The sequence below is a fragment of the Drosophila rhopaloa genome, unplaced genomic scaffold, assembly GCF_018152115.1.
Source record: "Drosophila rhopaloa isolate 14029-0021.01 unplaced genomic scaffold, ASM1815211v1 contig_3, whole genome shotgun sequence".
NCBI lineage: Eukaryota > Metazoa > Arthropoda > Insecta > Diptera > Drosophilidae > Drosophila > Drosophila rhopaloa.
The window spans coordinates 22,821,277-22,835,525 of NW_025335123.1; the positions used below are offsets into that span (position 1 = coordinate 22,821,277).

At 41.1% G+C, this 14,249-nt stretch overlaps 3 protein-coding genes across 3 annotated transcripts; 1 reads left to right on the forward strand and 2 right to left on the reverse strand.

Annotated features, from left to right (window-relative positions):
* Positions 1–4,529: 4,529 nt before the first annotated feature.
* Positions 4,530–6,665, reverse strand: LOC108045310 (probable serine/threonine-protein kinase kinX). The gene has a single exon (XM_017124595.2). The coding sequence runs from the start codon at positions 6,631–6,633 to the stop codon at positions 4,630–4,632; it is 2,004 nt and encodes a 667-aa protein (XP_016980084.1). The 5' UTR covers positions 6,634–6,665; the 3' UTR covers positions 4,530–4,629.
* A 4,917-nt stretch (positions 6,666–11,582) lies between these two features.
* On the forward strand, positions 11,583–12,655 carry LOC108045372 (28 kDa heat- and acid-stable phosphoprotein). The gene has a single exon (XM_017124683.2). It carries the CDS (start codon positions 11,807–11,809, stop codon positions 12,437–12,439), a length of 633 nt encoding a protein of 210 aa, XP_016980172.1. The 5' UTR covers positions 11,583–11,806; the 3' UTR covers positions 12,440–12,655.
* A 230-nt stretch (positions 12,656–12,885) lies between these two features.
* On the reverse strand, positions 12,886–13,924 carry LOC108045371 (ribosomal RNA small subunit methyltransferase NEP1). The gene is made up of 2 exons (XM_017124682.2): positions 13,643–13,924; positions 12,886–13,574 (listed from the first exon to the last, which is right to left on the reverse strand). Exons 1-2 carry the CDS (start codon positions 13,808–13,810, stop codon positions 12,984–12,986), a joined length of 759 nt encoding a protein of 252 aa, XP_016980171.1. The 5' UTR covers positions 13,811–13,924; the 3' UTR covers positions 12,886–12,983.
* Positions 13,925–14,249: the final 325 nt, after the last annotated feature.

The window sequence follows — 14,249 nt, forward strand, 5'->3', positions numbered from 1 at the left end:
GTTGGTACATGTTATATATAGGGTTGACTTCTGCTGCTTTTATTTTTTTGTTCTTTTCCTATTAAAACGTCCCCGGCATTGCAGTTAAATTAGATTAAGCAGTCATGCACATGTCTTCCCTTCTTCCCGCTCCCTGCGATGTCTTACCTTTAATTTTCCTGCCCTCTGGAGCGTCAGTTGCGAGGCCCTTGGATTCTAGGATGGGGATGGGGTCGGACAGCAGGATCTTACATGGTTTTGGTAGGACAGTGACATCGGTTAATGTTGTAGCTGTGGAGGGGGCAAAGGATTCTCGATAGAAGCCTTGGAAGCAGGGGACTGGGGAATCCTTAGATGGGCCTGTGAATGGAAATATGTGGTTTCCAGGAGTTATGAAAGTTTTTAGAAGGAATATTAAATGTCAATAAGGTAACTGACCTGGTAATTTTGATTTTAAATATTACAGTTTTCTATAAATAGTTTAATGTTCTTAAAACTATTTATAAATAGGTATATATAATATAAGAATTTAAAGGGTCTTTTAGGACTCCAGTTTCGTTTTAATTTAACAAACACTTATCAAGATGGGATTTCGTTGAAACTCTTGTACAAATAATTATTATTTTAATTATAAATAGTTTTTTGTTTTTTATTAAGTAAAGAAGTATGTTCTTAACTTTGCAACTTCCTTATATGTCTTGAAGTTCGAAGTCATGCTTATTGGATTTTATTACATTTTGATAATGTAGGTTATTAATTTATCTCAGATGGTTTAATATTTAGAGAATCATTTCAAGGGGTATTTTAATTTGCTTTTGGTATTCCTTTAAAATACTAGTTTTATCTTATTATTTTTAGATGGGTCTTGTGAAGTAGCTTTTGTATTTTAAATTAAAATGATATTGCCTTCGTTTGCTTTACGGTATAAATTGCAGTGACTCATACCTACAGACCCCTAAGATCCTTCAGCTGCGATATTTGCCCCTGCCCCAAATGATGCTGCTCATTCCGCTGCAGTTGCAACTGCCGGGCAAACTGGCCTTGGCAACTGCCACAGTATCCTGATGCTGCAGCACAGGGCGGCTAACAGGTAGCGATCGTTGAACCTGTTCCTGCGGAACCCCGACCCTCGGGTTTAATGGGCCAGGCAGGCCAACAGGTGCATCACAGGATCGAGAGGGAAGGACTCGGGGATTCTTGCACGCGCTGCATCCCTGCCACACATGATCGCAACTCGTAAATAAATGAAACCGAGGGGCACGTGCCGCTCAATGTGCAAGGATCTCCCCCTTTGGCAATTCTATCTGCAACTGCAACGTCATTGCCCTCCTGCAGGATCCGTTTCTTATTCTTTCTCTGTTCCTCTTCCCTTTTCCGATCATCACGATGGTGATTATGATGATGATGATGATGCGGTACTACCTGTTCTTGGTAGTCAATCCCCCATCTCTCTCCCAAGTCCTCCTTTTGACGTCCTTTTCCCAATGCAAGCTGCATTTCTGCGGTTTCTTGGCTCGTGCCTGGCCTCAAAAACAATCCAGCTTTGGCTCCAATTTAGGCCAACACTGGGGAAAATACACATTTCCTTTTCAATTAAAAATAACCAGTTTCATTGCCTTTGACAAAGTACATAGGCATTTGTACTTTTCTCTTATTAAATAAAATGATAAGACTTGTTTGGGTAACATTTTTAATGATATATATTTAAGTATTGAATGACATAACCCTAAGCCTTTAAAATAACTAGTGATTCTCGCTGTGTGTGCGGACAGCTGAGATCGGGCTTTATAATTAACTGGACGATCGGCTTGGCCGCAGCATCCCTCGAAAAAGACAGCTGAAATCGACTGGCTGTCTGGATGTCTGGCTCCACTTCATCATCGCCTCGTGCCAATGGCCCAATTAGGCAACCAATTATGACTAAATAGGCGCACCTTTCTCCGACCCTCGTGGGTCGAGTGTTTTATGGGCACTTCGAATCGGAGGGTCTCAGCACGCCCACAATCGGACAAATCATTGCGTAACTAGGTCTCGGGACCTCTCCACTCTTCGGTCAGGGTGAAAAAAAGGATCAGCCAAAACATCTGTCCCGGCAATCTGTTGTTGTATCACACCTTTAAAGAGGTTGGGGTCACAAAAGCGGGGCAAACAAGAGTGGGAAGAGAAATGGGATTATGCACTGAAAGAAATGGGATTATGCTTGTTATATTACAAGCCAAACACTATTCTTAATATAGTAGGTGTTTTAATGATTTTTATTTAAATGTTCTATTAATAATCCAATTGACATTCTTACACTTTTAATTTTGTTTGAATAAACATTACTGGTTTTAAAACCTACCCATTGGTGCTTTATTTCTTTATGTGTACTGCATTTTATTTGATGAATTCATAAGGGGAGGGGAAAGTGAGCGATGTAGACTAGGAAAGGAACGACCAATAAGTGTCCATAAATCAGTGGGGCCAACACACGCTCGTGGACACACAGCTGCTATTCTCTTTTTCTCTTCAAGAATCAAACAGAAGTTCCAATCAGTTTCATTTACTCTAAAAAATACTAGAAACATGAAATAGAGTTGCGAATGTCGCACGATGTCAGTAACCCTCAAGGAAAACAAACAAACTCCCCTTCCCAAGAAAACAAAGAATCGTGGGAATTCTAAGGGAAATCAGGAAAACAAAAATTTAACAATTGAAAACGAAAAATTTAGTTTTAGTTTCCTATAAATGTTTCATATATACTTAGTCTTAACTAATGAACCTTTACAAAACATTAAGTTCCAGTCTTAATTAAACTGAACCACCTACGCATTTGTGAGTTAATTTCTTAGTGTACTAATGTTACTTGGACTGAAAACTCTGAGGTTCCCCAGAGAATCGCATTTACGCACATGATATTTACATGTGCCTACGAGTTTGCATGTCTGCCAGATAGTATAGTATAGATACAAGAGATTAGAGAGCCTTTCATCCCCGTATTCCTTTTATGACCATCGTTTGCAGTATCCCCAGATCCCCAAACTGCCGCACGATGACTTGCTAAAAGCGGACATTGTTGATTCGTCCGGAGTTTCGGAGTGAATCGCTCCTGGGGTGGTGACACCCGAGTCCACCTCCCGGCCACACCCACAATATCCTACTCTATCCTGACACGTCAGACCCTGCCCTCTCACCTCCCAACTCCCCCTCCAACCTCATCCCTCCCCCCACCGATTTTTTCCAACTTTTACTATTTTCCCTCGACAAGTCCTGTGTGCGCACGCTTTTTATTTGTCCAACAAACAAACACAAATGAACAGCAGCAAGTTTCCAACCAACCTTCCACTTTTCCCAGTGGGCGGAAGCCAGACCATCGCGGGTAATCTTCTGTGCGAGTATGGGTTTTTGTATCTTGTGGATACTTTCGTTGGGCGCCAGTTGCACGAACCCACCGTGTGTAGTGTGTGTGTGTGTGTTAACGAACACAGCTGCCTGGCTGCTGCTGCTGGACACGGAAATATCGATCCGAAATATCGCCGTGAGTCACTGTGAGTGTTCGCATTTCTGCACTGCGAGGAAATTCCATCTGAAATATGGATTTGGTTCATATTTATTATATAAATCGATCATCAAGTTAGGAAAAAGTTTAAAAAACGAATTTTGTTCTTTAAATCAAGGTTGATATGTTTTAAAAGCTTAAATGCTGGTTACTTAAACACAAACAAATTTTACTAATTTGAAAAATTGTAAAATATGATGCTGATTGCAAAATTAAATATCCAATGTTGTCAAGGCAAAAACAATTGTTAAATTTATGTAACTTCGACCTCGATTAAAAGCATCAAATAAGGAAGAAGATTAATAGGGTTTTTCTCTACTTAAATACCTTTTTTTCAGTGTGTTTTGTAGGATAGTGTGGGGGCTAGGAACCCTTTTCTCCCTCCCTTTTTCCCCCGGAACTCTTTGGCCTGTGCAGTGAGGCATATATCCGGAGAACTTGCGCTCCGCTTCTCGATTCTCGTTTCTCCTCTCGGGGGTGATTTCAACTTTGGCCAGGACAAAACGGCCCAAAAGAGGAGGCTTTAACACTGAGAGAAATGGAGGAAAATTACTCTCAAAACAAGAAAGAATCTAATACTTTGAACTACAAAATTACGTTCCTGAATTTTGTCACGATTAAAATAAGCACACCTTTATAAAAGAATCAAAGGTAGATTGTAAATTTAACACTCCGAAATATTATGTTAGCTGTCTTTGCAAGTAACTTAAGCATTTGGATTCAGTTTGACAATCAATTTTTCTTTAACATTCCGAAATTATTCATAGCAGCACCATTTGAGCTTATCCTCTTCCAAGTTTTCTTCATTGAATTTCCTCTGCTTTTCTCAGTGTAGCAGACAGTATTCAATGGGCGACAGATTCAGGTTACACACCTGTTCATTTCGCTTCTGACCTGTCCTGCGGCCCATTCTGCATACTTTTCACCACCATCTTTCTTGGAAATCAATAAAACCAAATCCAACGCCCACCAAATAAGTCGTTTAAAATAAAACTTTCATCGTGTTCAAACACAAAAAAAAAATGGAATAGTCATTACAATAAATTAATAAATAAATACGCAAAAAAAATGGTGACTTAAAGAGAGGGTTGGGAGGGGCAGTCCCCGGTCATCTAGGACACGAAACGCAAGTTGGTGCGCTTTCGTGCGCCGAATTCGCCAGAGTTGCGACGCACGGCCTGAAGAACAGCCTCCTGGGCCACCGGGTCCACTTCGGGCTCTTCAGAGGGCTCCACATCGGATTGGCGACCCAGGATGTTCCAGAAGGGACGAGGCGTCGTTGTGGTCACCGGATCCTTGTTGATGTAAATGCAATTGACGATGGGCTCGTCGCCGTAGAATTGCCGGTTCTTGTTGCGCATTCTTCGGCGTTTCTGTTGCTGCTGGCGTTTCCTCTGCTGTTGTTGTTGGCGACGGCGCTTCTGCTGCTGCGTCTGCTGCTGCGTTTTGCGGCGACGTTGCGACTGCTGCAACTGCTGCTGCTGCGGACGACGACGTCGGTAGCCTCCAATGGAGGAGCCACTGGATGAGCCAGAAGAATTGCTGCTGGGACGACGACGCTTGTTGTTGCTGCTGCTGGAAACGCTGCTGCTAGATTGCTTCTTCTTTTTCTTGGTCCTGCGCTGGTTGACACTAGTACTACTGCCGCTGCTGCTACTGCTGGGCTTCTTCTTCTTTTTCTTCTGAACTGTAGAATTGCTGCCCGAAGAATTGCTCAGGGAAGCACTGTTGCCACTTGAAGAGGCGGCAGGAGCAACTGCTGCTGCAGAATCCATTGCCACTGGCTTCTTGATCACATCCACGGGGGAAAGTTGCTCCATATCCTGCTGATTCTCCTCGGGCTTCTTCTTCTTTTGATCCTTATCCTGCTTCTTCTTTTGATCCTTATCTTGCTTCTTCTTTGGATCCTTATCCTGCTGCTGGGGCTTCTTCTTCTGCGTAGAGAGCTCTTCATCTGCCTGAGCCGCCACCTGTTTGCGTTTCTTCTGCTGATTACGTTTCTTCTGCTGATTCTTTTGGTTCTTGATCCTCTGATTCTGATTCTTGTTCTTCTTGTTCTTGTTCTTGTTCCTGTTGTTCTGGATACGATTGGGTCGCTTGATGTAGTTGACAGGACGAATGTCGCTATCATCTTCGCCGGTTGTCCAACTGGCAATCGTTGAAACAGGCTGATCCTCGCTGATAATCTCCTCTTCGTAAGCGTCAAGACCATGGAAAGCACCGGGCTGGTCCCTAATGTAGCCATTACCATAGTAGAAGTCATCGTAGTCCTCCTCGTCGTAATCATCCTCATCGTAGTCGTTGTGATCAATCACCTCCCAGGGATGCACAAATGGATAGTAGCTAACGCCCGCCGAGTGATCCGCATCCGATTGAACGGGTTTCAGCTCGAAGACGGCATGCGTATCGGGATTAACTTTGGGTGGCTGGTGTGACTGGACCACCACAATGCCAGCATCCTCGGCCACATTGGCATGATTGGCGGAATTGGTGACCACACTGACTCCTTGGTTGAGATAGGCAGCACTGGCCCTCTGATCGTGCTGAGTAGCACTGGCATTCTTGTTAGGATGGGCAGAACTGGTATTCTTATTAAGATAGGCAGCATTGACATTATTAAGATAGGCAGCATTGACATTCTGAATGAACTGGGCACCACTGGTGTGAATTTCCAAGGGTAAAGCCAAGGCAGCTGGCACAAAGTTGTACCGAGAATTCGAATCCTCTTCTTCATCATCATCTTCTTCGTCGTCGTCGTCCTGAGTTTCGTCACCCTGAACATCTGCATTGGGAATTGGAGACTCCAGATGCACTCCCGTCAGGGCCACATAACGCTTGTTACTATTCTCCACCTCCTGCAGAACGGCTCCTCCTTCACGATGCTCCTTCTTGGGCAGACCATCCACCTTCAGGGGCTGCGAACTAACCGATACACTTGCTCCAGACTGGAGGGCACGACCCGAACGCTTCCTCCTCGTGATCACGCACTGCGACTGGCTGCCATCTCCCGTCAACTGACGTCCCTGGATATAGAATCGCTTCAGCTCGTACTCATCGCCGTTCTCGTCCACCTCGATCATGGACTCACTGGTGGCCCTGGCGACCAGCAGGCACATCCATAAGGCCAGCAAAGCCCAGACACAGCGGTTCCTCATCTCGGCCAAAACTGAGCTAGCCGACGATCGGCAACCGGCTTATATTAGCTCGCTCGCCGGACCTATTGACCCACAGCTAATTGCCAAAAAGAAACGTAGTAACAGATGGTTATAAGGTCTATATGGTCAGATCTGCCAGTTCACCAAAACCAAAACCAAAACGGTTTCCTACGAACCCGAGGGCACTGAATTATTCATCAGCAGCTCCAGCATCAGCATCTTAGTAACACGGCTTCTTCGGGCTTTCTTCCGAGAACCCGTTTTATTAATAATATTTTGTTGGCTTTGGCTTTGGCTTTCTGTCGAGGTCAATGGATTGACCGATCATTAATAACCCCGCTTCATTGCGGAGGAAAGTTTCTGCCAAAAGAGCCCTTTGTGGGTCATCTAGGTTGGGATCGATTCGCACGGAGAAAAACTCAGCATCAATTCTACTTTGTTTATAGCTGATAGTTTATTCATGTTAATGTGATTAAATATTGGTTATTAAAAAAACAAAACTTATTTTCCAGTCATCTTTTATACAGATTAAAACTATTCGATGATTTTCATATATTTTATTATATAAATAATATTGCTATAGTTTTTTCTCTGTGCATAAATCATAACCCTTTTTGGGAGTGGAAAGTTGAACAATGGGCCCGTGTTAAATTCCGCATACAGTTCGACGTTTTTAAAAATAGATCTGGTTGTTCTATTGACTTAATTTAAGCCCCAGAAATTTCTGTTTACAATTGAGATTCGCTAAAAGATTTATTTTACCTAACAGATGATTTATCCAGAAAAAAAGAATGAACAAAGGAAGTTTGGAAGTTAAGATTCAGATTTTTAGATATTTCACAATAAAACTCACACGTGGAGCGAAAGTTCAGATTCACTACGGAAAAGGTAAGGTCTGGAATGCTGAACACCCTATTTTCTTATAAAAAAGGTTTCCAAATTTTCAAAAAATGGGTTTGCAAAAAAGTGTCAAAAAACTGCACTTCTAGACTCATAACTTTTCTTATAGAAATCTGAATTCAAAGTGGAATATTTCAAAATGATCGTGGTTTGATTCCCTAAAAATCTGTGTTTTTACTTTAGTTTTTTTTTGGGTCAATTTTTCATCATTTTCAGCAATGTAACCCCTTTCCAAATTTAAAAAAAATGGGCTTGCAGAAAAGTGACCTAAAACCTGCACTTCTTAGCCCATAACTTTTTTACGGACATCCGATTTCAAAGTGGCATGCTTTAAATTGATTGTGGTAAAATTCTCTAAAAAACTGTGTTTCCACTTTATTTTTTTTTTGTTGGTCGAATTTTCAAATTTAAAAAAAATGGGTCTGCAGAAAAGTGCTAAAAAACTGCAATTCTACGCTCATAACTTTTCTTACAGACATCCGATTTCAAAGTGGCATACTTCTAAATGATTGTGGCTAAATTCTCTAAAATTCTGTATCCTCACTTTATTTTTTATTTTTGGGTCGATTTTTCGTCATTTTCAATGATGAATGAAAAATGGGTTTCCCGAAAAGTGTCAATAAACTGCACTTCTAAGCCCATAACTTTTCTTACAGACATCCGATTTTAAAGTGGCATACCTTCTAAGACTTGTGGAAGTGTATTAAAATTTTTTATTTTAACATTGATACATTTTTCGTGTTGTCCACTTTTAATTTTCTGATGGCCTGTAAGTAAAAAAAAAGTATGCAACTTATTTAATTTATGCCCATAAAGAACTAAATAATCATACCATAAATTAGCAAAAAGAGTATAGAAAGCGAAATTGACCTTTGACGAAAAAATGAAAGAGCCATGGAAAAAGCAGATTTCTTAGCGGGATTAAAGTTTCTACGACGCTAAGTCAAAAACGAAATGAATTTATTGAATTCACTTTTGGTGCGATTGGTGCTTATGAAAGGCAACGAAATGGCCAACAAAAGCTAATAAACATTCCAAATCACAGTTTGACCCGCGTTGATTTTTTTTAGTCAGTTAAACTTAACTCAGTTGGACTAAGCCAAAAGCCAAATACAGCCACAATTTCAACGGGGACAACGTTTTGAGCTGCGGCCATTTATTGTCCACTCTGTGTGAATGCTAATGAAGCATCGTAAATTTCCAGGGCCAAGAGGAGCCCCGGGCGAAAATAGTTGGGTGTGATCCAGGTTCGCTGAAGAATCCAAGATGGGTTGATGGTGTGCTCATGGATCAGTCAGCAGATCGCAGTTGGAATACGCTTTCCAAAGAAGAGTTAGGAATTAATGAACTTACCCTATTGAGCTTGCTATTCTAAGGAAAGTAAAGCAAATCTATATCGCAATCAAAGGTAAATAAAATTGATTAGAGTTCACTAATTAAAAATAAATGTCAGCAAAGTGTAACTCTAGTGAATATTTAAAACTTACTTTTGAATTAAAAAGCCACAAAACTATTCGTTTTAGACCAGGACTTTTAATAGTAATGGCTTTTTGTGGAGCATAAATTAAGACCTGGCCAGAAATCAATTGCCAGAAAAAAGAGATGTGACAAACTGTGAAGATAAATAAGTGTTGCTCCTGTGCATAATAATTGCAGAGCCTGCAGCAGCTTCTATTTGTATGTGACGCACGTTACCACGAACCAGCAACATCAACATCAACAGGCAACACCAGCAGCAGCAACAGTAGCAGTAACAAGTAACAACACACCTTGTTCTTGTTCTGATATCAAGTGCTGATTACACACCCAGACAAACGGAAAAGAAACCAAACGAAACCAAACAACACGACATCAAAATCGGCAGAAGAAGTCGTCGTCGAGTTCACCAAACGATATTAGGTGGGCATTTGCTTCGATTTTGAAGTCTTTATTTTTATCACAATCAGCCTCACGGCCCCTAATCTGTTATCGACCCATTTAAGGCGAGACATCAACTCTTCTCTATATACTATATATATACATGTTCCGATCGTATCGGAGCAAAGTGGAGTCCAGTCGGTAGAATTGTCCATTCCCCATTGCCCAAATGCTACACGAATCGTGATTGCTTACAGTGGATGCGGCACCTAATGGACCTAGAATTCAAATTAATTAAATGCCAATAAACAAAGGAGACCGTTTATACAACATAATACAAATTGGTATTTCTAAATATTCACGTTCAAAAAATAAACAAATGCAATAAATGAATAATAAATTTAAAAACCCTGAATTTGTTACTTTTACTATTTTGTAGACTACTTTAAGAAATTTGTAAATTTAAATATTCACAATGTTTTTGGGAGTTGGATTTTCTTTATATATTTCTTATTAAATTTAAGCATAGAGTTTTAGTTTGTATTTTTTAACCATTTGTTATTGCCTTACGATTTTAAATTCCACCATTTTAAGCTTAATATATATCGTTTTAAAATGTATTCAAGCAGGGGTTTTATTATGCATATTTCTCATAAAATATTTTTATAAGTGAGTTGGTGGAACACTTCCCACCCCCAGTGTGTAAACATCCCGCACCCAGAATACGCCTACGCAATTCCCCAATTCTGGCCCACCTGCAATACATATTCCCCTCCGATCTGAGCGATCGTATAAAAATTGACGCACGCAGCAAGAAAGTGCGTATACGCAATTAGAATTCCATTAACTAATTTCTTCTCATTTGCATGGCGCACTTTCTAAGTGCATAAGTGCCGAAAAAACAGCATCTCGCCGGTGTAATAGTAATAAATAAAGAACTTTCATTTACATTTCATTCAAATAAAGGGTCTAAATAAAAGGGGAAATGAAGAGCAGGGAAGAACAGCAGTTTGTATTTACCATGAATTTTGGATTTTTTTTATTTTTTGGCTGCCGCTTTCGTGGCGAGCACCCATGGAATTTATAATTAATTCGTGCATTAAATTTTCGAGCATATTATATTTGGTTTTTTTTTTCTTTTGCCGCACAAATCAATAAGTAATATTGTGAGAGTTTCAGTTAATGAGATGCATGATATCGAGGAATGTGCGCTGACACAAATATTCAAAACGATTTTTGGGCCCACCAATTTCTGGTTATTATTACTGCTGATTAGTTGCAACTTGAAAAACGCCCAGCGAAAAGTCCAGAGAACTGGTTTTCCCACAAATCACAGCAGCAGACCAATCCGAGTGCATCTCGCACATAAGATTTTTCTGTATCTCGAGATGCAGTTGCAGTTGCAGTGAATCAACAAAATGGCGGAGACTAAATAAAATCACCTTCAGGTGAGGAAAACTCGATTGTTTCTCCTTTCGAGGTGACCTAATAAAAAAGAAGTGCCAGAATTTATCATCAATTTAACATTGTCACCGCTTAAGTAAGTATTCTCAACACGTGTGTCTTATTTATTTTAATTTTAGGCTGTTTTTCTGACAACACCCAAACCAACTTAAAAACCGGTTGAGATTTGCACAAATTACAGTATTTAAATCTAAAACTTTCATTTTTGGGTGAACTAAGCATTGTTGAAAAATAATATATTCTTCTAATAGAAGAATAAAATGTTAATGTATAGATACAAAAATTATATAATAACGCATCATTTAAATAAAGAAATAATTTTATACTGAACGATAACATAAAAAATGTACATATTTCATAAAAGCAAATTTTTATGTATAATTTTTTATGTATATCTGAAAATTAGTTTAAAAATTCAATCAAAGGTTTTGCAAAAACTGAAGTTTCAAATTATTAAATACATAGGTAGGCTTGTCAGAACCACAAACATATATCAACTGAAATAAGCTAAGAAAAATATTAACCTAAAAATAATCAAATAAATTCTTGTGTCTTTTCGTTTACCTTTTTAAATTTTCCCGCTCTACTTTAAACGGTTATGAAAGCGGTAAACCGCTGACTAAAGCAAGTTCTGCTGTGTTGGAGAACGCCGCAGTTATATTATCAAATATCGCTTATCGGTTCTTCCCGCGCATACTTTTACAACACTGCCGCCACCGGCACTGTGCAACACTGTATTATAAGTGCAAAATTTCGCAGTAGGAAATTTATAGCCAACGTGATTAAATTTAGCCTATTTTCGTGGGAATTAACGACCGAAAAGGTTGTATATATAGAAACAATTTATAGGAAATACCAGAGAGGGACTTTCGCAAAAACCCGGAGCACGCCGAGGATCGCCCCATAGATCACCATGCCACGAGGAAAGTTCGTCAATCACAAGGGCCGCAGTCGCCATTTCACATCTCCCGAGGAACTGCAGCAGGAATCGGAGGAGGACAGCGACCAGACCAGCGGCTCGGGCTCCGAGTCCGAGGACAAAGAGGGCGCCAGTGGGTCCAAGCCGAAGGTTCCGGCGCCCAGGAAGCCGCCAGCAAACCGACAGAAACCAAGATCTTCCGCAGGAGCAGGAGCAGCCAGCAGCTCGGAGTCGGAATCCGAGGAGGACTCGGAAGATGATTCCGATCTGGAAGCACGCGACGCCAAGAAGGGCGTGGCCTCACTCATCGAGATCGAGAACCCCAACCGGGTGACCAAGAAGGCCACCCAGAAGCTGTCGGCGATCAAACTGGACAACGGTCCTGGAGCGGAGCCCGGCAAGGGTGCCCCCAAGCCGGAACTCTCCCGCCGGGAACGAGAGCAGATCGAAAAACAAAAAGCCCGCCAGCGTTACGAGAAACTCCATGCCGCTGGAAAGACCATCGAGGCTAAGGCTGATTTGGCCAGGCTGGCATTAATCCGGCAGCAGCGCGAGGAGGCGGCCGCCAAGAGGGAGGCGGAGAAGAAGGCAGCCGATGTGGGCACCAAGAAGCCAGGTGCCAAGTAATAGTGTCCTCCTCCATCCCCTCCAGAATAACAGAGCTCTCAATCCCGAAACAACAAACACAACAAACAGGGCTAAATGGCAATTAGTTAAGCGTAAATTAACCAATGTAACGTAAACACACATTCAAAATTCTTCAAGTTTTCTAAGCCTGTCTTTTGTAACTGCAAACTATACAAAAAAAACATTTAATAATAAACCGACTTATTATAAACGAGAGACTGGGGTGGTGAACTCAGAATCTGGAAAGAGATAATCCAGGCGTAATCTTGGATGTTTTCAAGGGGTATATATTGTGCATTCTATATTGCAATTTAATCTTGCGAAGTTTTTTAAATTTTATAGAAAATCAGAGTTGTAGATAACTATATAGTGAAAATAATCCAGGTCACAAATCAATGTTAATGTAATCACATGGTCAATAACTTTGTGGATATAAAAAAATAAAATTGAAGTTCCACCAAAAATGTATTGGTTATTACAATGAAGTATAGATGTACACTAAATACTAGCTATGACTAAACTAAGTAAACAATTAGCATCTGGGCTAGACCACGCCCCAGACCTCCTCGAAGGCGGAGCAGAGTTTGGAGCAGGCGATGGCCGCCGAAAGGGGATAGTTGCTGATGGAGAAGAGCTCCTCCGTGTAGTCCGTCTTTAGGACTCCGTGGGCAAAGGCTCCGATGACAATGACAACCGGTTCGTCATAGCTGGCACTGCCCTCCTCGCCATGTGGCACCAAGTCCCTGCAGTTGGCCACCAATTTGCCGGAGAAGCTCATGGCGTACTTTTTGCATCCAACCGGCACATGGTCCGTGATTGGATTCTTGATTACACTCATCAATCGACGCGAGGAGTCATTCGCTCTGATCTGAAACTTGTGCAGCAGTTGGACCATTAATCCCGCAAAGCGTTTAAAGGTACGCGGAATACGGGTCTGTGGGTTGATTTCGATCAGGACATTGTGCTCCGTGCGCACGAAAACCTGGAGAAGACCGGCCCGATTAAGTGGAGAATCGAAGAGCATTAACAGGCACTGGTGGGTGATATCCGGACGACAGGATCCCGGGTCCCTTTGATTTTTGCGCATAATACCCGCATGATCATCGCAGTTCAGCAGCTCGAAGGTGCTGTGTACCTTTTGGAAGGGAAATATATAAAAGAATATGATTGGGACTTCTTCCTACATAAGTTGTGGTAACCCACCTTCACGGTCTCCAGTTGGGCACCCTCCAAAACGATAATCAGCCGCTTTTCGCTGGCATTCAAATGGAGCACCTTGAACTGTTTCTTGTCCAAATCGAATTCCGGATCATCCGCCTTGCGGCCAACGAATTTCCTCTTCCGGTTAATCGCCTTTCCTTGGCCACCCATTTTGTGGAGTATTGGATATATCAAAAGGATAAAATTCGAAAAATGTCAAAATAAATCCGCACGTTTTTCGAAATTACAGGTTCAATATGACTGTAGTGGAAGTGCACTCAAATACCTTGCACCAAACATACCAAATACAATATCGTTCTTAAAATATACCAGAACTTAATAATGATTACTTTTTCTATCGAGTTAGCGCTATCGATACACGGCAATTGTGCCACTATTGATATAAGTCCAATCCATACGACTGCAGATAAAACCCCTTTCCAAATTCTCGAAAAATGGCTTTGGAGAAAGGTGACCAAAATCTGCACTTCTAAGCCCATAACTTTTCCTAAAGACTTCCGATTTGAAAGTGGCTTACCTCTAAATGTTCGTGGTTTAATTCTTTAAAAAACTGTGTATTCAGTTTAGTTTTTATTTTATGGTTGATTTT

What these genes read in the sequence shown, in the direction of transcription:
- LOC108045310 (XM_017124595.2), bottom strand. Translation starts at nt 6,633, where the DNA reads ATGTGCCTGCTGGTCGCCAGGGCCACCAGTGAGTCCATGATCGAGGTG.
- LOC108045372 (XM_017124683.2), top strand. Translation starts at nt 11,807, where the DNA reads ATGCCACGAGGAAAGTTCGTCAATCACAAGGGCCGCAGTCGCCATTTC.
- LOC108045371 (XM_017124682.2), bottom strand. Translation starts at nt 13,810, where the DNA reads ATGGGTGGCCAAGGAAAGGCGATTAACCGGAAGAGGAAATTCGTTGGC. An exon ending in CCCAACTGGAGACCGTGAAG is followed by an intron (nt 13,575 to 13,642) that starts GTGGGTTACCAC and finishes CCCTTCCAAAAG; the next exon opens with GTACACAGCACCTTCGAGCT.